Source organism: Mustela nivalis (assembly GCF_964662115.1).
Source record: "Mustela nivalis genome assembly, chromosome: 9".
NCBI lineage: Eukaryota > Metazoa > Chordata > Mammalia > Carnivora > Mustelidae > Mustela > Mustela nivalis.
This window is the reverse complement of record NC_139028.1, coordinates 43,472,781-43,500,740: the sequence shown is the minus strand read 5'-3', so window position 1 is coordinate 43,500,740 and position 27,960 is coordinate 43,472,781. Positions and strand designations below refer to the sequence as shown.

At 41.2% G+C, this 27,960-nt stretch overlaps 1 protein-coding gene across 1 annotated transcript in view; it reads right to left on the bottom strand.

Moving 5' to 3' along the window:
* Positions 1–8,247: 8,247 nt before the first annotated feature.
* MAML2 (mastermind like transcriptional coactivator 2) overlaps positions 8,248–27,960 on the bottom strand; it is a 343,995-nt gene continuing 324,282 nt past the window's right edge. The window contains exons 4-6 of the mRNA XM_082682641.1: positions 21,058–21,261; positions 15,761–15,875; positions 8,248–12,051 (exon numbers count right to left, since the gene is read on the bottom strand). Of these exons, the coding sequence (XP_082538767.1) occupies positions 11,036–12,051; positions 15,761–15,875; positions 21,058–21,261 (1,335 nt within the window). The 3' untranslated portion in view covers positions 8,248–11,035. The remainder of the gene's footprint in view (positions 12,052–15,760; positions 15,876–21,057; positions 21,262–27,960) is intronic.

The following is a 27,960-nucleotide window of genomic DNA, read 5'->3' as shown; positions in this document are numbered from 1 at the left end:
GCTGATTGATCGCAATTCCCCTTCTGTCTGCCACATAGTAATCTGACAGCATTTAAAAATTGTTTATTGTGAAACCTCAAATACACAAAGTGTCAATAAAAACATAGGTATCATTTAAGGAATAAAAATGTAACTAACACTGATGTATAATGACTAGGTTAAGAAATGTAATATTACCAGTGCCTTAAGACCCCCTTTTGTTCCACACCCCAGAGGGAACCATGAAGCAAACTTTAATGATAATTCTTCTCTCAGTTTTCTTTACAGTTTCACTGTCCCATATATGTCGTTAAATAACATCTTTAGTTTTGCTTTTTTATTATTTTTTTTTAATAAATGGACTAGAGCTGTAAGCATTTTTCTGCGACTTGCTTTTCTTCTGTTTCCTGAGGGTGCACCCAACTGAGGGGGAGGACACTTCACGTGAAATTCTACAGTCAGGTTTTGTTGTTGTTGTTGTTTTGAATATACAGATTTTTATGAATACAAATCTAAACTCATATGAATGCAGACTTTTGGTTATATGTTTTCAAGGAAGAATTTTTCCCCTCTGTAACATGACAGGATTTATTTCATTATCACCCTTACTCTGATGCAGTACAAATTTTTAGAGGGGATCTTATGATAGAATCCTCCCCTTTAACATGCCTAGTCTGTATATCCTGTCCCCCACACCCTGTGAAGTTACCACAATACAGGTTCAAGTTCGCCAGAGTTCAGCAGAATCTGTCAGAGGCAAAGCTGGCGTTGATACTTGCTTATGTCCAGGGATTCCTGGTTTTACTTCATTTCTGGGCATGGTATGTTAATCACCTTGGTGACAACTCACTGACCTATTTTTTAAAAGCCTCTGTATTTTTTTCTTTCTAAAGTAGATTTATTGTGATTTAAATCACAGGCCATAACATTTATTCCTTTAATATGTCCAATCAATGATTTTTATTACTTTTAGAATTGTTCAGTCATCACCACTATCTAATATGGGGACACATCCTTCATCCCAAAAAAGACCCGTTACCTGTTAGCAGTCAACTTCCTCTCCTCCCACCTCCCTGCCTTAGACAATTGCTAATTTATTTTCTGTCTCTATGGATTTGCCTCTGGACATTTCCTAGAAATGCAGTCATAAAGCACATGGTCTTTTGTGACTGTCTCCTTTCACTGAATTAATGTTTTCTAGGTTCTTCAATGCTGTGGCATGTATCAGCACTTCATTCCCTTCACTGACAATTAATAATCCTTTAAAATAATATTTTGTTTATCCACTCATCAATTGATGGACACTGAAATGTTTCTGCTTTCAGTTATTATGAAAAATGCTGCTATGAATATTCATGGATACATTTTCGAGTGCGTAGACGTTTTCACATAAATTCTGTTTAACTTTTTGAGGCACTTTCAGACTGTTTTTTAAAAATGGCTGTAGCATTTTACTCTCCTACCAGCAGTATATGAAGGTTCCAATTCTTCCACATGAATGTCAACACTTGCTATTGTCTGTCTTTTTGATTCTAGACATTCTAGTATGTGTGAAGTGATTTTATTTCCCTAATGACTATAAATATTGAGCACTTTTTCATATGCTATTGACCATTTGTATAACTTCATTGGTGAAAAATGTAATTAGATTGTCCATTTTAAAATTGGTTTGTTTGTGTTTGAGAGAGAGAGAGAGGAAGAGAGAGAGAATCCTGAGCATAGCCCGACGTGGGGCTTGATTTCAGAAACCTGAGATCAAGACGTAAACCAAAATCAAGAGCAGGACGTTTAACCAACTGAGCCACCCAGGTGCACCATAATTGTGTTGTCTTTTCATTATTACGTCGTGACAATTCTTTATACATTTTAGATACAAGTCCCTTATCAGATATATGATCTGCAAATATTTTGTTCCATTCTATGGGCTATTTTAATGGTAAATTTTAAGTGAAAACTTAACTGGGCCACAGAGTGCCCAGATTATACATTATTATTGAATGTATTGAATTATATCTAGGGGCATTTCTGGATGAGATTAGCAATTCAATCAGTGGACTCAGGAAAGTAGATTGCTCTCCCCAATGTGAGCGGGCATCATTCAATCTCTTGAGAACCTGAATAAAACAAGAGGAGGGAGGAGGATTTCTTTCTTTCTTTCTTTTCTTCTGCTTATGCTGCTGCTGCTTCTCCTTCTTCTTCTTCTTCTTCTTCTCCTTCTTCTTCTTCTTCTTCTTCTTCTTCTTCTTCTTCTTCTTCTTCTTCTTCTTCTTCTTCTTCTTCTTCGGCCTCACTTCTTGAGCTGGAACAGCTCATCTCATCTTCTCCCACCCTTGGATTCAGATTCACATCCTCATTCCCCTAGTTCTCTGGCCTTCGGGCTTAGACTGAGTTATACCACTAGCTTTCCCGGGGCTCTAGCTGGCAAATGACAGGTCATGGGCCTTCTCAGTTTCCATAACTGCATGAAGTAATTTCTCATAATAAATCTCTCTCTCTCTCTCTCTCTCTCTCTGGAGATAGATAGACAGACAGATAGATAGAGACACAGATATAAACATACAGATATACATACATAGATATATCTCCTATTTGTTCCTTGGGTCTTTTACTCTGGAGATCCCTAAAGCAGCTCTTTATTCATTTTATTGATAGTGACTTTTTTGAATCACCAAAGTTTTTTTTATCTTGGTGAAGTTTAATTTATCTATCTTTTCTTGTTTCTTGTGGTTTTGGTGTCATATCTAAGAAATTATTGCTTAATCCAAGGTCATAAAGATTTACATTATTTTCCCTATGGACTTCACAGTTTTAGTTCTTAATTTAAGTCTATGAACCATCCTGCGTTTACTTTTGTGTATGATATGAGGTAGGGGTCTAATAGCATTTTTTGCATGTGGATATCCACTGGTCCTAGCATGATTTTTGAAGACTGTCTTCCCTCTTTGCACTGTCTTGGCATTTTGTTGAAAATCATTTGATTAACATTAGGGTTTATTTTTCGAGTCTCAATTTGCTCTATGGGCCTTTATGTCTTTGCTCATGCCCATACCACATAGTTTTTATTTTGGTAGCTTTTTAGGAAGATTTGAAAATTCCTTTTTATTTTTAAATGTAGCATTTTTGTTATTTTAGTCAGGAGGACCTTTCAGTATGTTTCATCTACATACTGCCATAAATCTAAATCAATCACTATTTATTTATTCATTTATTTGTAGCAGAATGCCTTCAGTAACAACTTCAAATTTCTTTCATTTCTCATAATCTATTTCAGGTATACAAAAAGATATTTAAAAATGCAGCAACCATGTAGTCTCCATCCTGCCTTAGAAAAATAACATAATTTAAGTCCCCATGTATACCTTTTCAGTCACATTTCTCTAAATTTCCTCCGTGATGGTCACCATCCTGAATTTATGCTTATCATTCCCAAGAATGTCTTATCCTCTTAGTTACCATCATTTCCGACTGCCTGTTCCCTTGCCATCCTCTGCCATAGAGGCTATAACACAAATTCCTTGACACCCAGCTTCTATTGTCAATCTGAAAGTCCATAGACTCAGGCATGACTAATGAGCATGGGCAAGTCTTTGGGTTGTGTGACTTTTCCCAAATGAAAGTAAAGACTTGCTATAGGCAATCCTTTTTGCTTTTCATAATTTTTCCCTTCCATTTTCCCATTTTGGGACATAGGCACGATGCTGAGGTAACTCTCTTGTTACCACAAGGAGACAAGAATAAAGAAGAAAATTTCTGTTTCTTCATGGCAGAAATGAAGGTGGAAATGGCCTGTGTACCTGATAGCATGGGTGAACCAAGTTAGGTCTGCCCACCTCAGACCCCGTGTTGCATGAAGGATTTGCAGCATTGCATTTCATCACCCAAGATGTCACGGACTGTAAGACATAGCATCATTTTATGTATCATTATGAAAGAAAAAAGGTGCCGATAACTATACAATAATATAATGCTTTCTTTTCACTTTATTGTCAATGATAACCTAATTTCATAAACAAGAAAATTTGAAAAACGTGTTTCTAGGAATCAGTAAAATATTTTTTAAAAACCCTTCTTTTGTGTGTGCTATGCTGAGTGCTGTGAAGTGTGCTGTAAACCTGGTGATTCACAGACCTATATCCCTGGGGCTGATAATACGTTATATGTTTATAAAAAATTAAAAAAAAATTATTACAAAAACAACTTTCTTTTTTTAAATGTTTGTTAGTTGAGTTCTCAAATACTTGCAACTGAACAGTTTCCTAATTGATGCCATTTTATAATAAGTAGACAGATTTAGATTGAAATTAATGTATCTCAAAGCAGGTAGGGAAGAAAATCGGGCTTTGCTAAGAAATCTGCTTCTTGCTCTAGGTCAGCAATCCAAAATGGCTGAGACCCAGAAATCCACAGGCATGTTGTGTCAGACCTGGGCCTGTTTATTGGCAGATTTATTCCTTGCCCTTTTCTTGCCTGAGATGTAAGGCTCCAGGCTATGTTCCCCCACCTTCTGGGTCAGCTATGACCAGCTGAGTTCAGCCAATGAGACGCATCACCTGGACAGTGGAAGAAGAGAGGAGGGACAAATTGTATTCCTTCTCCTCCCCCTCTGTCATTAGTGGCATCACCGCGACTGAAACTGTTCACCAGATCTGGCCCCTATACGACTTGCCAGCCGACCTTGCAGCGTCTGCTCAGGGATGCCTGGCCCCCTGACTTTTTGTTCTTCCATCCTAGGAATCTTAGTGGCTTTCTGCTTTTGCTCATCTCAGGATGATGGCCTCACCATCCTTATTTGGCTTCTCAGCTCATCCATCATCTGTGTAACCTATGCCTTGCATTAAAATCTCTCTGACACTTGGACCATTTAAAGTGGTTTTTTGTTTCCCTGACTAAAAACCAGGGATACTTTGTGAAAAGGTGAATTCTCAGTCCCAGGCTGAAAGTACTGCATGCCAAGTCAAACAGATGGGATTCATAGCAGGAGATAGGATTGGAACTTGAGAACTCAAGTCTGATTCCCTGGGCCCCTCCCCAGCACTGAATGTAATATACTCCCTGAGGACGGGGTGATTATTCCCATTGTAAAATGCAGCTGGCATGCATCCTGAGGAAAGAGGGGGGTTTTTAATACTTCTCTCCAGGTCATTGACTTGAAAGCCAGGGAAAAAGTAGTCTTTACTCTTCTTGTTCAGTAGGAAGTGATCGACGCATGTTAGTATGTCTTCTAAATAGAGCGCATTATTACCTCTTTCACTCTCCACTTGGATACGTTGGGAAAAATAAACATCTTTTGGACTTGGACTGCTCGTTCATCTTGACCCAACAGAGAAGAGTTTACCTCACGTAGGTGCAACGGAATTGCCTCCTTATGGGGAGGAGGTGGATGCTTGGGTTAGTGACATTTTGAAACTGAAAATATTGGAAAAACAGTGTGTGTGGAATTCGAACAGCTAGAAAGGGACAATAGATATTTGTGGTTCTATTTTAGATCTCTTTCTCTCTCGCTCACTCAACCTCTCTCATCCTCCCTCCTGTCCTTCCTTTCTTCTTTTCTTTCTTTTCCCTCTTTCTTTTTTTTCTCTCACAATAGCAACCTGATTTTCCTTGGGGAAATCACCTCTTTCTCACTCTGAGTTCTATGGTTTGGTGGTATTTTTTTTTTTTTAAGATTTTATTTATTTGTTAGAGAGAGAGAGAGAGCAAGAGCGAGCACGGGCAGGCAGAGAGGCAGGCAGAGTCAGAGGGAGAAGCAGGCTCCCTGCGGAGCAAGGAGCCTGATGTGGGACTCGATCCCACATGACCTGAGCTGAAGGCAGCGGCTTAACCAACTGAGCCACCCAGGCATCCCTGGTTTGGTGGTATTAACACTAACTCTGCCTCCAGGGGAAAGCATTTGACTCAGTCCTGGCCAATTAGAACACTGATTCTTCTTGGCCAAATCAAAGCTTGCTGAGATGCAAAGCTACATTTCTTGAAAGGAAAGCATTCGTTATTGTTTATGTTGGACTTGGAGTTGTGAGGATGTAAGCCTGGAGCTTTTAGCAACCGTCTTGCCACCATGACAGCTGGGCCTGCCTGAGAATGGAATCAAGGCATAGGGAAGCAAAGGTGAGAAAGAGAAAAAGAGCCAATTCTTGATGACATGGTTTACCTGCGGGATTTGGCTGTGCCCAAACCCAGAACTACCTTGTAAACTTTTTAGTTGTGTCAACCAGTGAATTCTTTCCCTAAGCCTATCTGAGATATGTTTTTTTTCCCCCTCTTTCCCTTTTCCTTCTTCTTTCCCTCCCATATGCAGAAAGAGCCCTAAATATTTTTTAAAAATTATGCTCATGCATATCCTGGAGCTGAAGATGACTTAAATTTGGTTAAAAGAGAACGTAAAGGCTATTTCTGTAAATAAACAAAAGCCCTCTTCTTCTTCTTCTTTCTTTTTCTTTTTTTTTAGATTTTATTTTTAAGTAACCTCTACAGTCACCATGGGGCTTGAACTCACCACCCTAAGATCAAGAGTCACATGCTCCACCAACTGACCCAGCCAAGTGCCCCCCAATCCTCTTATTATTACTGCATGCAAGGCAGTGACTACAGCATTTGTTTTTAAAAATCTAAAGTCAATGTGCTTTGTTAACTCCCATGATACAATGTTTTAGTTATGTTAAAGCTGCCAATGAAGTTGGTCCTAGGCCACTACTTGTACTTTGTCTATTATAGCAATTTAGAACGTGTATTTAAAAGATGTTACACTATCATTTAAACTCACAAACGTTCATTCATACATACCCATGGCGGACACTATTCAAAGTACTGGTTTCCTCCTTTCTAGCAGGCCAAGTTTAGTTTATGAAATTCTATGATCTCACAGGAAAATGACCTTTTAATATCACATTCCAGCTTTCAACCTTTAGGACTTGATTTGTATTTGGTTGGTGGGCTCATCATCGACACTGCCTGTTTGTGAACAGTCTAGTTCTAGCTTACTATGAGGAGCTCTCTCCTTCCTGTTTTAATTTGAAAGGAGATGGCTGCTTTGTGATGTAAAGTTGATTGAAAACCTGAAGATTTTCAAAAGGCTGAACAGTGATTTCTCTAGTTTAAAAATTATAATGCTATTTGAGTTTTTTGGTGTGTAGTTAATTTTCTATTTAGCTTTGGAAAAAAAAACAATCAGAACTTTATAGTTGAAAAGGAATATGGAGCTATTTCAGCCCCACGTTCTCATTTTTGGGTGAGAAAACAATAGTCACAGAGACAGCAAATGGAAATAGATAAAATGTTTAAGAATTTGAATTGCCTTTGTCAACAGCATGGGAAGAAGCAGAGCTCCTGGTTTATTTGTACTTGTTTTTACTCTCATCTCTTCTCTCAAGTCTACTTCCATGGGTACATACTGGGATTCATAGGCAATTTTAGAATTACATATTTCTTTCTCTTAATTTGTGTGTATTTTCTTTATTTTTATCAATGTTGATTTTCTTTCTTTACTATCAAACTTTCCAGAGTCACTGGACAGGGACCCTACAGAATGTCAATTTTATCATTGCTCCATGAATAACACAAGTAAAGAGGATAATGCCACACATCCTTCTGGCAGGGGGGGAGGGACAATGGAACTGCAACAACATACTTCAACAGGGGAGCAAGAATCTTGGTAGGGGGCACCTGGGTGGCTCAGTGGGTTAAGCCTCTGCCTTAAGCTCGGGTCATGATCTCAGGGTTCTGGGATCGAGCCCTGCCTCGGGCTCTCTGCTTAGCAGGGAGCCTGCTTCCTCCTCTTTCTCTGCCTGCTGTCTGCCTACTTGTGATCTCTATCTGTCAAGTAAATAAATTAAAAAAAAAAAAAAAAAAAAAAAAAGAACCTTGGTAGGAACGATTCCCATCACCTCCTCCCACCTTTTTCTTAACCTCTTTGACTCTCAAGAAGGAATGTGTAAATGCGTTCCCGTGAAGCTGTGTTTACCTGGCCTTGTGTTCACTCAGACTGGCCTGAACAGACTTGGCCAGTGCCCAAGCAAAGGTCCACCATGCCTGAGGCTTAGGGAGTGTGTCTTCGGTATTTAGTGATACTGTGCATACAGGATTTTAATACAAACCTTCTAAGTGGACTAACGAACATTGAAAGGAGACTAGGCAACATTTCACTAGTAGGAGAAGCTTCCCAGAGAATAAATCTGCCCATCACTATTAATAGTTCTCCGAACTTTCTGTGATATAGCAACAATATTGTTGGTGACTGAAAGTATGATTTCATACAAGAGAACCACTTCCGAATGTTTTAAAACTATTTTTTAACACATGAAATTACACACAATACAAAATCCTTGTTTTACAGGTTGAAATCTTTACAGTCATGGGTGCAGTTACAGTAATGCAAGTAGTAGTAGTGCATTCACTTAGAGCAGGGTTATTTATCTTCATTGGGCTTAACACAAAGCCAAGAATGAATTATTTGCCTAAACTGCTTTCTAGTCTTTGAATAAAAAAAGAAAGAAAAATGACTTCTATCTCCTGTAATAATATGTCAGAATGATAAACAATGCCAACAATTAAGTAGTCTGGTATCTCTATAAATGGGAGATTGGATTCCAATAGCTTTTACATTGTAAATCTTAAAGTTTTAGCCACATTCTGTCTATCAAATTGTCATCATCTCAGCTTTCAGGAAAATTACATCATCTTTGGTCATAGGCTGCCAAAAAACAGAAACTATAGACTACACCATTTTTCCCCAAAGAATCCTGTATTTTAATGAATAGCTGAATAAATAGACATTAATTATGAAATTCACATTAAAATAGAAGAAAATCCAAACATTCTGATTGCTTAATCTCTTAAATTTGATAGCTACTACAAAACATACTATTTATGTTAGAGTAGAGAAAAGCTGAATCACAGGAGTGTAACTGGGAAGTGCTGGCCATTATGTACAGTAACATGGAGGAGTCATAAAATAAAAGTGTTTATATGTACATATTTTTTTCCTTTTTTTGCATGGAGAAACACTGTTTTATAAAATGGGAAAACACACAGTAGACCACATGCAACAAGGACCAATACAATGTCCACAGCAGTAGGATCAAATAAGACAAAAGAACTAAAGGTTTAAAAATAATTAGGGAGAGGAAAAAAAAAAAAGAAAAAATTGAAACCTGGAATGCTTAGTTCTTGAGGTTTCAGAATATAAATTTGTCACACAAGCCTCTTGATAGTTTTCAAAAGTTCCCACTTGACCTCTTACGGTTTAAGTGTAGAGCTAAAAATAAACCATCATATTATACAAAACTTCGTTATTAGCATACAAAAGGTAACAATTTACTTTTTGTATAAAATATAACCTTTTGATAGTATATTTATTTCACATATGTATAAATATAACCCAAAGAATATGTTTTAAGTATTTCTACCAAAATATTCTTTACAAAAGTTTACAAAAGAAGTCATTTATTCATATTTACAACCTAGCACAGAAAAGATTCTGGGCCAGTGACGTTGGTATTGTGTAAAAGAAGAAGAGTGCTTCTAGACAGTTTAAGGGTTGACAGAGGGCTTTGTGTAAATTTCAAAATATGATCTTTTTAGAACAGATACTGAAAGACTTAGTTATTAAATGAGTCCAGTTAAATTACACCTGATAATTGACTATGCGGGTGTATAACTAAAAAGGCTGAAGATAACTTATGTTCTTCCATAATGAGGAAAATGATAGTGACATTTTGCATCCATTCCAAATCAGCACACGTCCTCTCCGTTTTATAGCTGATCTGTGTGTGGGTTCTGAGGTGACAAGACTCAACAATAACTCTTTGTTTGATACAGTGCTCGGCCCTGAGGGAGAAAACCTGGATACGCAGGTCCATCTAGCATGTGGTGACGATACATCACATCAGGGAGCCAAGAATGGATACATTGCTACTGGAACGGATCACATTCTCTTTAGCTGTTCACCCAAATATGCCCAAATCAGGACAGATTGTTTTCTCTCTCAATTATGCTTCCCTTCACATCCTGTCAAATAGATCTGTACCCAACCATACCCACCATTTCTTGTCCTGATCTTCTGTTTCTTATCTCCAATCAAAACAAGATACCTTCTTCTCTCTGTTTTCTTACAAATCAGTCTCTGGTCATCAAAATAAGCAGGGAAGACAAGGCTTAATTTCACTCAACATGGGAACTAACCAGCAGGTATCATCAAAATAAGTAACACCCCAGGTTATCTGTGGCTAGATAAATCTCCTTTGTAGCTATGTTCAGTGGGATGCTTTCTTTTTGAAATAGTGAAATCTGATGCAGACAGGTATGCATCAATATTTCAGTATGATTAGGACAAGTTGTGATTGTATCTAAGACTTGGAAATGGACCTGGGAATGGGTTGTGGAAACCCAAATAAAGTTGGAGAGCTCTGCAATCTTGTCTCATCACCGGACACGGCATGTTGCTGAAGTATGGCGTATGTGGGAAAACTGACCAAGTGAGAGGTGAATCTGGGGAAGAAACTCTATGATCCACTGGATGTTCTCTAGTTTCTCGGGCTCTCCTCTACTTGCAGCACTGTTTGGTTACTCCAAACCAACCTCTAACATCCCAATCTACCCTGAACATTTCAGGAAAGCTAAAGGAAAAAACAGGAGTGGGAAGATTAAACCACACTGACTACCTATTAGAGCAAACGAAGGAATTTGTTGCTTGTTGCTGGGAACTGGTACCTCCGTATGACATGAGGTTTAACAAGCCACAAGCTCTATTACTTTTCTTTCAGGGAGGAAAGGAGCTTGGGAAACCTATTTTACACAACTGATTACACGTCAACATCACAGTTCTGTTTGGGCAAACTGGATACTGTGTCCTGGAGTTTAGATAGGGAAGAGTGATCCCAAGATTTTACTTTCAGGTTGGAGACTTAAAACAACCATTTGAACCAAGCACTGTAGTTACTTTCTGCTTCCATGTGTATCTTCATGTAGTCCAACTAAAAGTTAAGAGTTTGGCCTTTACAGCGTCCTTGTAAAATACTGCCTTTTAGTGTGTGGAGTTCATTAATTGTCTCCCTCTTCTCCTTTAGGAATTGTTTCCCAAAATCTCATCAAGATTGATGTCCTTCATCCAGTCGTCATTACCAGGCTCTGTCTTCAATAAGGAATCAATGAAATCAGCATCGCTGTTCAGGGCAGGGCCCATGTTATCCGTCTGTTGGTTGAGAAAGTCAAAAGCTAAGTCACCACTGTGGTCGGTTCCTTGAAAAGCCCTGGAACTTTGGTTGGGTGAAGGGAAACTGCCTGGTGTCAGGGATGGCGACTGGCTTATGCCCGTCCTCGACTGACTCAACCCTGTTGCTGACTGGTTCAAATTAGGCAATATTTGTGTGCTGAGCTGATTGGGTCTGAGGTTCAGACTTCTCAGTGGACCCATGGTTTGTCCGTTTAATGGTTGGCTCATTTGGTTCATGGGTCTCATCTGCACCGCTGGTGTTAACTGGTTGGGAGGAGCCACTGGCCTCTGGGAAAACTGCTGGCTGCCTACTGCCTGTGGCAGGGACTGGTTTGGAGTGTAAGCTGCAGGCGTCCCTGTGGGGAAGCGGACCGCCGTGGACTTCAGGGCTTCCTGCTGTTTGGTTGTTGCTTCTTGAGAGGCCCAGTTTGGTGTTGTTGAGCTGGACGTGATCATTACGTTTGACGTTCTCTGTGCTGGCATGCTGGCCATGGTATGGGTTAAATTTGGTCTTAGTTGTTGGGAATTGCTAACAGGCCCAGCTCCAAAGGTGGCCACGTTATTATTATTACTTGCTCCTAAGGTAGGTTGCCGTGGCATCAGAGGGTTGTTTTGATTTGCTATCACTTGATTTGGGTTCCTCTGCTGGGTCAGCTGAGTCACTCCTGAAGGGACGCTGTACGTGCCAGGCTGACTGCAAGGCAGAGTTCCATACATCCCCATGTTCTGAACTCCTGTGGGTAACGATGGCATTCTTGTCCCATGGGAAGTAGACATGAGGCTGGAGTTCGAAGTCAAAATGGTATGTGTGGAAACTGGGTTTGCCAAAGCCTGGTTAGCGTTTAAACTCACGGTAGATGAGCCACCTGAGAAAGAGAAGATAATTATATTAGTTCATAACCACATATTTTACAGCAATTTGCAATAACTTATCCACTCTGAAACTGTTTTCAGGTAGAAAACAAATAGAAATAACCATCATGCCATTTTTTATAAAAGGAGTAAGACAGCTTTGAGAGGGAAGTATCCCCTAAGTCATCCCTTGGTCAAGATTTTATATAATATAGAGAAAAAGGCATAAAATGGCTCTAGCTTTTAGGTTTTACTTTACTCCTCTTCTGGAGTTACTGAGGGGAGGTGATAGTCAACCTTTCTTTCATTTTGAATTAGCTTTATCTGTTCCAAGACCAAAGACTCGAACTTTGATTAACCAGCTGCTGTGCAGTCCAGGCTACTGGTTACCCCAGAGTCCAAATAAGAAAGTGTGGAAGAATCCTATACATGGCTGCTAGATTCTGCACCTCTGCCTTGAACACCATGTCCAGTTATTCATCCGCATCATCCCCATTCAAGAAGCTTCCTTGGGTGGCCCCCAAGTGTCCAAAGGGAAAATTTCCATCTCTTTAAACGTCTGGAATTCAGGGTGTGCATGTTCGAGTGATGATTTCCACGTGGAACGCCCTCTGCCCCAGGAGGTAGAGTTATTATTGCTTTGTTATCCACATACCACAAACCACCTTTGCTCATACCAGTTCCCTTTCATATGATGCCCTTCTTTACTCTCTGAACCCCACTTTTCCTTCAAAGCTCAGGCCAAAGTCTAAGCTCCTTCACTGAGCTTTGCCTGATACTCCAGCCTGCTCTTTCCAGTGGGATTTGCTCTTGGAAGCTTTTGTTCCGCACTTAGCTTTTGTATTGGGAAATCCATGGAATCTCAAAGTGGAACCATCAATTGTAGGCTGCCCTTTAGGGAGGCACCACATATTGGACAGTGATGAGTCAACATGTTAAAACCCTCCTGACTTGGGGCAATCAAAGTCATCATGGAGAGACATCTTGAGAAGCAAAAATGACATGTGAGAAAGATAAAAGTAAGGGCTTGGTAGATGATAAGTTCCATGGGGGAAAGCATTTTTGCCCGTTCGGTTCACTGTCCTATTCTCTAAGTCTAGTGGAGTGCAAAGTAGGTATTTGCTTGATATTGAATGAATGAATGAGTAAATGAGAGATTGAATTAAATATGTAACTTGGAGAAAGATAATCTTTTAAAATACTCTCCCTGCACAGATGCAGGGAGGCCCACAGAATCAGAAATACTAAAAAACGAGAATGGGACACACATAGAAATATCAGAACAGCACTATAGAAGAAGAACATGGTTGTAGTTGTAGCTCTAGGGAAGCCTGGAACTGTTTGGGGATAACTAACATGGCATACAGCCTGACAGGCTGAAGTCCTTGTTGTTTGTTTTAATATGTCTCCCACTAGACTACGGACCCCTCAAAGGCAGGAACAGTCTCTTGTATCTCCCTGTATATCCAAACTGAGCACAGAGCTCTGCCCTGGGAAGGCAGGAAGAACTTGATAAAGAGGGATCAGAGTCGGGTATGAGATGCTGGGATAGTAAAAAGCTGACAGACAGCTGATAAGGGTAAGCAACAGCATCTTGGTATCTAAGGGTTTCATGAGAAGGGAAAGGACACTATGAAAGTGCTATGAGAAAAAAAATTAGAGTTTTTTTTTTTTTAAGATTTTAAAAAATTTATTCATGAGAGACAGAGCAAGAGAGAGAGGCAGAGGGAGAAGCAGACTTCCAACGGAGCAGGAAGCCCAACATGGGACCCAATCCCAGGACCCTGGGATCATGACCTGAGCTGAAGGCAGACACTGAAGCAACTTAACCACCCAGGCGCTCCAGATATAAAGGTTTTAAAAATCATTCCCCGTAGGTGCCCTCTATTTTGACAAAATGCCCTGAGAAGGTTTAAGAGGAGAGCAATAGTTTCAAACAACCACAATAGACAGAATTTCCATGAAGGTCACAAAATAGTAATCACAGTTAGTATTTAGAAGTTCCTAATATGTGGTGAAAATTGTTCCATGTGCTTTTCATACATCATTTCTAATGTTAACATCTGGGCAAGGTGATTATTATTGCACTAAGATTAAAGCAGAAAATGACAAAGAGAGTTTGTGTTGTGCTTGTCGCTTATTTCATTCTCAGAAGACATGGGAAGTACAGTGCTCTGGGTACTGGTTCTTAATCCATTTGGGAATTGGCAACTGGATGCCAAGGATCCACCCTTAGGAAAAGTCCATGTGTACTGTAAAATGCACTCGCAGATGCCTACCAAGCATCCAGTCGCCCTGTCTCCCTTAGAAACGGACCCTTGATTTTGCAGCAATATGCCCAGCTGAAAAACCATATTTCCCAAGCTTCCTTGGTGATGGAAGGATCCAGATGAATACATTCTGGCTAGAAGTAGAGTTATTAGGTAAGAGTCCAAAAAACCTACTTGATTTTTGTTTAAGATTTTATTTATTTATTTGAGAGAGAGAGCGCGAGAGAGCACAAGCGGGGGGAGCAGCAGAGAAAGAGGGAGGCTGCTGAGCTGAGCAGGAAGCCCGATGTGGGGCTTGATCCCAGTACCCCGAGATCACAACCTGAGCCAAAGGCAGACGCTTAACCGACTGAGTCACTCAGGTACCCCTCAAGAAGCTTCTTTTAAAAAGAGAATCTGACTCCTTTGGGAGGGCGTTCTACCTCTTCCCTTCTTTCATCCTTCTACCTGGAATACGACATGAAGAATGGCGGTGTGTTGGTCTCAAGGCAACCCTTAGGGAGGAAACTCCATGTGAAAGAAGGTGGAGCAGAAAAACAAAAGATGCCTGGACCCCTGACAACACAGTACAGCCACCTGTTCAGCCTGAGGCTGCTATCCTTGAGATTCTTTTATATGAATGGGAAAAGAAAAGCCCAAACACCCACGATGAATTTTGTATTATATTTCCAAAACTCCGAGCTTCCCTTGAACCCACCGATAGGCCATGGTGTAAGAAGCCATGTTCCAAAGGAACTTCCATCTTGTCTTTCAGCCATGCTGAGGACAAGGGGAGATAAGTGGATCAGGCTTCATGCAAGTTCCAAGAGAGAGGAATGACCGCTTACCTTACATGATCAGGGTCAGGATACCTTGCTGGGAGGAGAACGGTCAAACTGAGGAGTTCGAAAATATTTAAGTTCTCTTGAACTATCAGAGGTAATTTGAAGGGCAGTGAAATATGTGAATAGAGGACAAGAATCAGCAGGAAATGAAGAGAGGACTGAAAACCACTCAAGTTGATCCGAAAATTAAATGGGAGGTTAAATGGGAACTAGTGCAGGATTCTAAGAAAGATGTTATTTCCAAATGAGGCAGGAGAGGAGGAGAGGTTAAAAGCTGAATCGTTTTTTTTCTTCTGCAGTTACGATTTTTACTGATTTTTTAAAAAGATTTTATCTATTTATTAGAGAGAGAGAGAGAGAGCATGGGCAGGGGCAAGGAGCAGAGGGAGAGGGAGAAGCAGAGGGAGAAGGAGTAGCAGAAGGGAGAAGCAGAGGGAGAGGGAGTAGCAGAGGGAGAGGGAGAGGGAGAAGCAGAAAGAGAGAAGAAGAAACAGACTCCCCACTGAGCAGGAAGTTCAATGTGGGGCTTGATCCAGGACTCTAGGATCATGACCTGAGCCAAAGGCAGATGCTTAACTGACTGAGCCACCCAGGACTCCCTATTTTTACTGATTTTTAAGAATACTTACCAGAATACGGAGCAGTGTTTGGCTGCATATTGCCCGTGTTTCTTCTTTGGTCTTTGTAATCTGGGGGTGGCCTGGTCAAATGTCTGTTTATCTGATCCTGTGGAGCAATCTTCTCCTTGAAAACACAGATAAAAACATATTAAGTTGCATGTTTCCTTTCCCACTTGTAAACATTTATAGACTGTCATTCAAAAAAGTAAGCCTGCAAGAACAACTTTGCAGCCGTCGCTGTGAATCATATACCTTATTTACTAGTGTTACTTCAGAGATGGGTCTTTTCAATTTCAATAAATTTCCTGTGAGGAAGTATAATTCCAACTTTCCTTAACACTCAGTGTGTGTTTTGGGTCTAGCAACTAACCTCATTTCCTTTATTTTGCAATTAGATTTCAGGGAGAGCTAAATTCCTAAGATTTTTGAGATGGTGTTTCTAGTTTTATTTTGTAGCACACCTGAGATGCTTTGGTACCTATTATTTAATTCTGGTCCCATGGAGTGTGGCAGGCATAGAAGTAGGGTTAACAGAGAAAATACAGAACACTTGGAAATTATATATTTTTATTCGTTAAATCTGGCAACCTTAGAGAGGAGGAGATACCAAGGGATAATCTATCAGGATTGGTGGGGGCACTATACACATATTACTCAGTTTTCCCCCTCTAAAATTACTCTTGAAATAGGAGTAATTATTTCCACTTAATAGATGAAGAAATGGAAGCTTCCTTAGGCCAAGTAACTTGCCGAAGATCCAAGTGGTAGAACAGAAATCGAATCCTGACTCAAAGATTCTGGTCCTTTCCCTGCCACACAATACAGTATTTGCTTCCCTGTTTCTCTGTGCCCCATTCTCAAAGCACAGACGTCTCCTAGGCCCCCTTCTTTTCTTCCTTCTGGAATCAGCCACCTTTAGATCTCTAGAATAGGTGAATTTGGGAGCTAAGAGAGGAAATAGATATGTTCTTTTTATATTTTCAATGCCTTTAGTCAAAGACCACCAGGAACACACCTGCTGGGTTTACTACTTATTGCAGCAAGGAAGAACGCACATCATGGGGGTACCCTGGGGTGCCTCAGCACTAGAGCATTAGAGAGAACCTATCCTAGGATTTGAGTGTTGATTGGATGATTTAGGGAGGGTCTAAGAAGGCAATGATTTATTCTAGGTTGTAAGCTGTCAAAGTGAGGTTGGTTCTATCATTGAGTAAAGAAGCAGCCATTGCTCACTTAGCAAAGGGGGGGGTTGGTATTTTGTGGGTTATAGAGTGACCTTGTGTCTGTATTTAGATCAAATTATGAAGTGGCCTTATTGCGTCTCATTTTATCATGGTCTCCAAGTAACCCCATCTGAGCTTGGTGTCCTATCAGATGGTTCACGTCTGACAAAAGCAAAAATGGCTCGGCTGCAAGCGTCATATCAATCTGGACTCTTATCAATCTTTCTCATCATGGATCAGGAAGTTTTTAGAATTGCTTTACTGTAGCATTGTATGCACCCCAAAGCAACCTCATTTTCAAATTTTCAAAGATAGACATAACTGGCATAGGTAGAAAGAGAACAATCAATAAATAGAAAACTGTGTAAAGATAGAGGGATAAATTAGATGGAGGCCACATGTGCACTGGCCAAGTTCCCAAGATCCCACTTGAACCATGTACTTCTCAGTTCCTTAAAACAACAACAAACCAAGTTCAAATTTTTGTTTCTAAGAAAAAAACTTGAAAGACTCACAGGGGTTTTGGGGCATCAAGTAATTCGTAAAAAATATGATTTTGATGAGCTAAGTGTAAATGAATCAGAAACATATGGGTTACATTTCTTTTAAATATGGGTTTACAAATGAAGGAAAAAAGTGGTTGGTGAAAGTCTTTATGGTTTTGCCTAAACCCTAAATGTTTAAGAAGCAGCTTGAGATGTTCCATGAACCCAAATGCAGTGATGTTCTACCCTGCCTGTTGTAAAATATTGTGCAAGCTGACAAGTTTTATTTTTTTGCCAAGCATGGGACTTTCTGAATTCTTCTCTTTTTCCAAAAGCACTATCATTTTTTTCTTATGTCAGTAGGTGTTTCTGCTATTTATATTGAAGTAAACAGGATTTGTGCATGGGTGCACATGCGTGTGTGTGTGTGAGAGAGAGAGAGACAGAGACAAAGATAGAGATAGAGACAGGATCAGGCTCTTGGTTCCCCATTAAGGACTAGATCTCAAGTCTGAACTTATTTTTATGTATATTCAATGTACTTACTGACTTTTTATTTCCATGAGGGCTAAATTAGATTGTTCCGAGGGTTAACAACACATCTCTGGAAACCTGAGTTTCTTGAACTACTTGCTCACCAGTGAGTTAGATTTAACGGCCTGGCATATGGATTGTTCATGGGAATGGCTGTGTCATCCCTGCAGGCTCAGGAGTAGACTCCCAGTCCCATTCTGTGCAAGAGGATGACCGCCCCATTCTGGCTAAGGGTAAACTCACAGGCCATCTCTGAGACTACTTCTGCGGAATGTGAAATTGAACTTCTCAACTAATGCCTCATGATCTTGGACCCAGTAATTCAACCCAATAACCTGGACCTGAAAACCCCCTATAGAAATAATCTTTGTTGGGCTTATCTGTCCTGCTTCAGTTTTGCCATCTCAAAATCTGACACGTCGATAAATCTAGGACCACCCTCATAACTCCGATCAGAAGGACTAATCCTTTACCACTGCAAAGGCTGGGCGTGGCCCCTGGCCCGCAGAAGGTGCACAAAATGTGTTGGTTACCATGACGCCCATAGTCTTACGTATGACTCGACTCATCTTTCCTCTTTGTGCTTCATTGGTGAGAGAATAACAGGGAGTAAGGATGACGCACTTTTGTGAGAAAATGTCTCAATTTAGGCGCCTTTCTGGCCTTGCCAACTGACTGGAAATGACTACAAAGCATATGCTAATGTAAAGCCATATCAAAGACTGTTTCTTCCTGGATATGCTAACGAGCACAGGCACCCTCAATGGCGTCCAAACAAAGAGAAATGTGAATGGTTTATAAAAATCACAAAAACAGCAGTCCCATTTCTCATTCACTGTCCTTTGCACCTGTCTCAGTGGTGACTCAACTGGGACCCAAGGAGAGTTCAGCCAGTGCCAGGACATGATCCTCGGGGCACATTCCCTTGCCTTTGAATCAGAGCTGAAAATCCAGAAATTCAACCTCTGCGCGTTGTAATTCAACACATGAGAAGGACTGATGGGAATGAGGAGAGTCAGTCTTAGATTGTATGTTTTTCTCTCCTGCTGCCTTTGTTTCTAAGCTATTTAATGAACAAAGATTAAAAAAAAGGGGGGGGGGGAGTTGGTGGGACAGCTGGAGTTTCCAGAATTACAGAAGACTTATAGAAGGAATTGGTTGTGTTGATTTGTGATCTAGTCCGTGGCACCCCTACCCCTTAGGGCAGTACTCAAGGTCACCAGTAAATGCTCACTATTCCTTATTCGTCCCTCACTATTTCTTCTCACCTACTCTAGACCCCGAAATTATTCCGTTTGTCATTCCTTAAAATTAATGAATGATTATGTTACTATTTATACTATTTTATTTTTTAGTGTTCCAAAATTCATTATTTATGCACCACACCCAGTGCTCCATGCAGTTCGTGCCCTCCATAACGCCCACCATGAGACTCACCCAACCCCCCACCCTCTCCCGTCCAAAACCCTCAATCTGTTTCTCAGAGCCCACAATCTCTCCTGGTTTGTCTCCCCCTCCCATTTCCCCCCATTCATTGTGAATTAAATATTTCAGAATTTAATCTCAAACCCATCAATAAATACACATCTGGGCTGGACCTTTTGTTGTCTAGCCCCTCCTCACCTACTCTACCCATCAGAATCCTGCAGTCTTCAAGGTCAAAGTCAAAGTCAAATTGTACCTCTTCTGGGAGACTACCCTTAATCTCTCCAGGCTGGATGATATCTTTGCTCCATTACCTTTCCCCTTACTCTGTTCATACTTTATTGTAATGCAAATCTGAGTTTGGTGATTCTTTGTTTCAAATCCTTAAAGTCCTTGTCATTGCTTTTCAGACAATGTAAATTTATCAAGCTCTAGCCTCTCCTCTCTGGCCTCCTTGCCAATTATTTTCCTCTACTGCCATCTACTATATCACATGCAGTATGCGTTATCGTCCCCGAGTCTTTGAATATGCTGGTTCTTCTGGCCTGAAAGCTCCCCTCCTCTTTACCCCATCACCTACTTCACCTTCAGATCTTCAGTAGATAAAACCTCCTCAAGAAGAGAGAGGAGGTGTTCTAGTATTTTTAGTATTTGCCACATCACAGCATTTAATCACCGGCCTTTTGCCTATTTATTTCACATCCCTGTGGGCTCTATGCTCCTTAAGGACAAAGGCAGGATCTCTTTTATTTATAGCCATTAATATTTACCGAATGAATGATAGCACCCATCACACCCAAGATTTCTGACTTTTACTACAAAGCTCCTTGAGTATAAACATTTTTTATTTTGTTTGTCACATCTCTGTGTACCTTGACTCTATCAACCTGGAGATGGCTAACTCCTACCCCTTTTCCTTTCATTTGACCAAATTGTCTGAAGGGAGAGAATGAAACCTGGAGAACTCGGCGTTCGGAGGCTGGAGGGGTTTGAATCCGTGCCCGACCGTATGTCTAAGGACACGGTAGGGAAAGCAGATAACAGTGAAGCCTGGCTAGAGCTTGGGTCTTGCTGGGGAAAGAACCACCTTGCCTTTCTTTAAGGTCACGTAACTATGCTGAAAGCTGGAAACAGATCCTCAGTTTTCTTTAAAAACATCCCCCCTTCTGAGATGCTTTATTTTGGAAGCCAAATCTTAAGTTTTGAAACTCCATGCTGGCCTTTACAACTGTTTTAGAAATTCCTTTTACCTCTAAAATCAGTTTGGATTCAAGTTGATTAAAGTTCTGTCCCCGATATCTGCCCCTCAGGGCTGCAGCATAAAAATGGCTCCTTTTGCCTGATCCAAATACCCATGTTGGTGGTTCTTAACATTCCTGGGCTGGGCAGGGCTAGTTAGGTGGGGTGCCATGCATTCCAACTGTCCAGCAGCTGGTAAATCGAGTGCTTTTTTATTTATTTTTTTTTTCCTGCAGCACGATAACTTATGTATAGAATTCGCTTTTCTTATAGCCAGGACTCTCGCCTTGCTCTCAATCGAAGTAGGCAGAGAAAAGGGCAGTGACCAGAAAGGGGAAATAATGAATTCCCCCTGTTAGGTCAATAGGTATGTGCAGTAGACATTAGGAGAGAGTTTTACCGTATCAACCAGCATCTGCTGCTGTAGGAGAAGCTGCTGTTTCCGCTCCATGATCGGCCTCTGTAGAGCCTGTTTCTTTCCCATCAATTGCTGATTCAACAGTGATGACTGGGAGTTCATGTAACCACTTCCGGTGTTTGGATTTGAGCAGGGGTTGGGACTTGGACTGGGGCCTGTGTTCTGGCCGACCACAGAGTGTTGATCCTAAAGAAGAGAAGGAGGAGGTAGGGGAAGCTACTGTGAATTAAAAGAAGAAAAATGTAGCACAGAGATCATAAGCTTAGATTCCAAACATTTTTCATCTTGTTAAGATCAAACATGTTTAAATGAGTTGGAGATCAGAGAATTGCCTTTTAAATGTAGGAGAAATAAATGTGTATTATGACAACCAAAGCCGCTGGGTTAATGACATTAGGACACTGGAAAAGTTCCCATATGTCTCTGATGGTGGAACCTCCACATTCCAGAAGGCGTTCATGGAACCTCAAAGAAAACGACCATAAAAACATACGGCAAACCTCTCAATTGCTCAGGAACAAACACATCATAAAGCAACAAGTTCTTCCTTTTCCTTAAAGCTAGCACATACCATTGCAGATCCTGTAACGGAAATTATGTTTTAATGCATATGTTCAAAAGTTGCATAACCATTTTGGTCAGAAGGGGCCGAGCTTTCAGTGATAAGAAGAGAAGACCTGCGAGTTTCTGTTTTATAAACACTCTGAGACCCGGCAGGGACTTCACTTTTCGGAGACTTGTCAATTTTGCTCCCTGGTCAGGAAGTCAGGAATTTCAGTGGATCAATCAGTAAAAGAACACCTGACCGACAATGAGAAAGTATTGATTAAAAACAACATTGTAGAATAGTTATCTTGGGTATTGCTTTTCTAACTCAAGGTCTCTACCAATCTTAACGCATTGACCCTGCAGTGCAGAAAGCTAAAAGTACCCAAATGTTTTCATGAATTCCCAATGCCGTGTTCAGGCTTGTATACTGTTGGGGTTACAAGAACTCTTCCCGCCTTGAAGAATGTATCTAATTAAGGAAGAGATGACATGCTTTCATGTAAAAAATACAAGAAAATACAGAACCAAGTCTTAGGTATGATACAATTCCTAAGTCAAAGGTCCTCACGCTTTGATGTTCTGGCCTTGCTCCAGAAATTCTGAGGGTTCCTGGTTCCTGGTCAGGAAATTCTAATACTCAGTGGTCAAAGATATGCTCTTTGAGAAACACTGAGAAACACTGGATGATGGGAGCAATAAAATGCAACTTTCATTCCCCATCTGGACTGCATGAAGTTACAAGAGATTACACAGATAAAGCAGTTTTTATGATGCCTGATGAGCAGTCATATACACTCTTTTTGTGGAAAGTCTCTTCTCTTTTACCTCCTTCTTTTTCTTTAGTTACCTACTATGCTAAAAAAAGTCCACAGCCTCGAGAAATAGGTAATGTGGCCTCTTCAGTAATTCCTGAAGCTACAGAGCTCACCAGCTACCTCAAAAGCAAAGGGTTACAAAATAATCCTAAAGATGACCAGACACTGAACCTTATTACAGACTAGGCACCGTCCTCAGTGCATTCCATGACTGACCACATTGAATCCTCTCAACAAAACAATGAGCAGGAACTAGTATTATGTTCCCAGTTTTGCAGATGAGAAACATGAGCTCAGAAATCACACAAGTAGTTGAGGAAGATGTGAAGCCAGGTCTGTCTGACTTCAGAATTCTTCCTCCATTGCTGTACCCTGTTGTCTCTCAGCTCAGATGAGACGTGCTGAGGAAAAAAGGTGCTCCTGCTTTTGAAGTGTGCAGACCCACCTGCCTGTGCAGAACGTGTTGATTGAGCACCCTCTGCACGGGGAAGCACCCTCCATCGGGCATGAGGAAGGGAGGTGTGGTGGCAAGAGGGCAGTCTGTGGGGGTTGGGAAGGGGGGCGGTCCTCCTCACCAGTTAACTAAAAATAATGGGAGCCATCTCTGAGGCAAGCACATCCTCCGTGCAGCTTTAAATAGCCATCTCCAGACACCTCTGCGTGCAATGCCCAGTCAGTTCTCTCAAAGTTAAATCCAAGTTGGTTCTTGGGGGAAAAGGTTCACCCCACATGTCCTACAAGCCACTAGGGATATGGGCCTGCAGACAAGCACGTGAGGGTCATTACCACATGGCAGTGGGTGATCTGGGCATTGAGCACTCTTGGAGGGCAGGTAGAGAAGGAAGTACCTGGAGGACTGAGTGTTGAATCTTTGGTCTGCCCACACAAATGAGAGCAAAGCAGAGATGGGGACAAGGAGAAACAGGGGTGAGGAGATGGGGGGTGGGGTCAGACAAGAGTAACGATGACTGGAAGTGATGCTAGAGGACATCAAAATGAGAGAGAATATAGTGGAGGTGGTGGCTGGCCCTTCACTCTCCACCGCAACCAGAATAGAAACCCATCTGCTCTTTTCTACGATATAATAATTTGAAGTTTAGTGCAAGAGGGTGTATGAGAAGAGGATTTTGTGATTTAAGAAACTGGTTGATGAACACACTCAGAAATATTCAATGTGTTTTTCTTCTCAGCCTTCTTGGCCCTGTCACAGTGCACAAGATCATGAACTCTGCAGATGGGCCTGCTGGAATTCGTACCCCGGTTCCATCACTCATTGGCTGAGTGATCTGGGAGATGTTAATTTACCTCCATGAGCCTCAATGTCCTTATCTGTAAAATGGGCACAATAACAGTACTGACTTTATGGGGTCGCAATGAGAATGAGAGGAAATGATACTACGCACAGCGTTAAGCACTTAGTAATTGACGGGTGGCTTGTAAATGTTCACATTATTTCCACACACACAGGAGGAGTGTGTTTTCTTTGATTACTGCGAACCAAAGGAGACAGGCCTTGCAGACGGCACAAAGCTGTTCTGTGTTGACTCCAGAAATGCAGAGGTCTCAGTTACGTTGTGGAGAGTGAGTTACCGATGGACTCGGGGAATGACCTTCATCCTCTACCTGGAGACATCAGAAGAGGAGCTGGGAGTCATCCATTCTCTGATGGAAGCTCTTTTGGAAGAATGCTTCTTTCATCTGGGTTAGGGGTTTGGCTCAGGGCCCTGATACATTTTTTTTTCCTGGTTTTTATTTCTTAACATCCAATTATTTATTAATAGAGCAGCAACATACACTTACTGAGTATGGTACCTTAATTTCTTTGATTGTAAAAGAGCAGTAATTATATTCATGACATAAAATCAAACCATGGGCACCTGGGTGGCTCAGTTGGTTGAGCAACTGCTTTCGGCTCAGGTCCTGATCATGGAGTTCCAGGATCGAGCCCTGCATTGGGCTCCCTGCAGAGCAGGGAGCCTGCTTCTCCCTCTAACTCTCCCCTCTCTCATGCTCTCTGTCACTCATCCTCTCTCTCTCAAATAAATAAATAAAATATAAAAATATATATATAATAAAATCAAACCAGATGAAATTTAGAACAGTTCTAGGCACTTTGTAAGTACTTGTTTACATTTTAGCAATTAACATTTTTCTTCTTTCTTCCTTTATTATTTTGTATATGTCAGAGGTGTTTTAGAAACAATTACGTCTGTGGAGAAGCTTACACTGTAAGCCCATGTGGATTGCAGATAACGGTGTGTTTAGCTCCCATCATATTTTATTTTTGTTTTTTTCTTTTCTTAATTTTTCAACTTTAATGTAACATGGATACCAAAAATATGAAAACACAACAAAAGCACACAACAAAAGCAAGAAGGGTGAAGACGGCTTCCTCGTGCATGCCATCTCGGATGAGCAGGTTTGGAAGGTGCCCCGAGTGCTGTGTGAAGGAGTCAGGGGATGCACCCTGGCTTGGTGAGTGACTGCTGCCATTCATCAGCATAGTTGGATCTCGGGGAAGTTGGCACTCTTTCTGGTGGCATTTCTGGTCTGGACAGTGTTGCCGGTGCTGGGCCCATCTAGAATGCGGTGCTGGCCCCACCCTCAGAGCCAGGGCTGACTCCCACTCTCCCAGTGGTTCTATTGGCATGGTTGCCATTCAGAATCTACAATGGTTTCTGGCCCAGGAAGCCAAAGGAAGTCAGAAGCTCTACCTGTATGTCATCCCAGAGCCACTGTCCGATCAGAGCTTCATCCCCGATGTCCGTCTGGGCCCTCATTGGGGCCCTGACATGTTCCTCAGCCATATCCATATCCATTGTCTTGAACGCACCATCCACAGCCTCCAAGAAATGAGCCTTCCCTTCCCGGGGTCTCGGTTCTGCTGCTGGATGATGACTCTCGGCGCACTCATCTTGCTGGTCTCGTGGAGGACTCTCAGGCCCCAGAGGAGCTCAGACTTGGGTTGGCGGCTGCCGAGGACCATCTTGTATTCCAGGTACCTCATTGCGACATACACGTTCACGTCCAGCCGGGCAGACCTGGTGCACCAGCGGCTCCTAGGTGGCCCCTCCTCCGTTCCTGCGGGGCACGGGTAGGGAGCTGTCCTGGGCCTCCAGCCCCTGCCTCACATCTATGCTCACTCTCAGGGCTACTTCCTCCATGATTGAGGCCTTCAAAGCCTTGGCCTGCTGTTCCTATCCAGAAGCCTTGTGGAAGTGTAGGGTGGGACACGTGTAGGGTGTCTGTTCATAGGAAGGCCACGCATTTTGTGCCCCTTTTCACAGAGAGCCCAGATTCCTGTTGGGTGTGTTATAAACAGAGGAGCCATTTCTTCAGGTTCCCTGCTCTGAGCACACCCCACGCTCCCATCATATTTTAAACACAAGGTGTGCCCTCCAGTGAGCCTCAGTCCCCACTATCTCTTCGTTTATTCCATCTGCCCATTTCCCTCATTTCTATTACTTGCCTGGCTCATTAAGGCATTTGAGGTTAAGATCCCTGGCTTGTCATTTATCTGGGAACCTAAGATGCACACATTGCATACCCTATGTGGGTCCTCACTCAAAATTACACAGGGAAAAAGCAATTTCTGTTAGGTGGTATGATACCTACTGGAACTCTAAGGTTAACATCTAGATCTTCTAATGCCTAATCTAGTCACCTGTGCATCCATCCATCCATCCATCCACCCACGAATTTCGATATTTTTAATGAATACCTACAATACTCTAAGCAGTTTTCTATTTTCTAGAGATAAAAGATTATATAGAAAGGGGGGAAATGAAGAGAAAGAGATGGGCAGAGTGCTTAGGGTTGGCAAAATTGGTGAACTTCAAAACAATTTCCACGACAATCTGGAAAACTAGCCTCCTTTAAGATTTAGAAACGATCTACATACCAAGAAAATGCAATTATGTCTCTTTCTCTCTCTCTAATCAAACAGATGGACTGTGCTAAATTTAGTTTCATTCCTTCACAATACCAAAGAATATAAAAATAAGAGATAAGCTCTCTTTTGGAATTTTGTACAAGATTTCTGAGCCTTGAAGCTTCTGGCCCATGGGTCTTACCATGTACTCTACCATACACATTCTTTCATTGCATGATTGAAGTAATGTTTGGCTGCTGCTACATTTTTTTGCCCTTATGTTAGCTATGAAACACGAAACACCTCCTTACACAGGCTTGCTGTCATTGCCAAGATGTTGTGCAAACTTTAGTACATAAAATATTTTGAAAGAAAAATATGTTCTACTGCGTTGGCTTTGATTTCCATATTCAGCCTCATCTTTGCCTTCCGTTCAGCCCATGTAGAACTTGGCCTAATAGGAATCAATCTGGTTCTATTTCAACACTTATGGTCTCCTTAAAGCTCATGAAGACATGGTAAAAATGGCCCATCCTCAGCCTAGGGAGATGAGTGTGTGTGTGTGTGTGTGTGTGTGTGTGTGTGTGAGAGAGAATGATTTAGGCCATTTCCACTGATGCCATCTTTTATGAAAGAATACCCAGTTTTCTAGACAAACTGGAGTTAAAAGGCTGATTTGGAAGCTAATAATAGCCATATGATCGGCTCAAATTATGAACTTGAATGATCTTTCATATTATGTACATGTATTTTCTCTTTCTACCTGTCAAATTACAGTATTTGATGCTAACCTACAAAATAGGCTTCTGACCCTATCCTCCTGGGATTTAATATAAATTTACATTTAATATGCACTTACAATTTTTCACATTTGTGTGTGTGTGTGTATTTAAGAGTTTAAAGTCCTGTTACAGTATTAGTTAAGCCGCTAAGTTAGAGTAGTATGCTAGCGTTGAGATATGGTTAAAGATTTTTGATCCTTCTTTTAATCCAGCACACGATGGCCAGGCCAATAAAAACATATCTGTATTCTTCTAACAGCGTTCTGCCAATAATTAAGCTATGTCTTTAGAATTATTATCTTTACTCTACCTGCCTCACTTATTCAACAAATATTTGTTGAGCATCTACTTTGTGTTATGCATTCTTCTAGGCGTTGGGGATCAGAGTCCAGGCAGCTTATTGAAAAACTCTGCAGCTTGTCTATACTTTCAAGTTTTCCAATTGGACTACTGATGGAAAATTTATCTTCCAGAATGGTATGAAGGATGTTGGAAAACCATAGGTAAATCAGGTGTCTGATGGCCAAAGCTTTTTGCCAAGGCAAACATGTACCTGAGTAAGTGACAATGTGTGAGGCTGATTTACACTCATCAGAAGCTGGAAACATGTTTTAACGTATGGAAATCATGGTAAAAGAATGCCTTCCCAAATTTGTTACTTTGTTGACTTAGTATCTTATTCACAGATTAGTGTGGGAATCACTAACTCAGCAAGGAGGCAAACTATGTGTCTAGAAGACCTGATAAAAAATTAAGGAGGCACCTGAATGCTTGTAAATGGGCACCTTTTTCTTTAGAGGACAAATGACTTGTTCTTCCTGTTATTAACTCTATTTCTCACAAAGCTGGGTTGAAAGTCCTTTTGAAA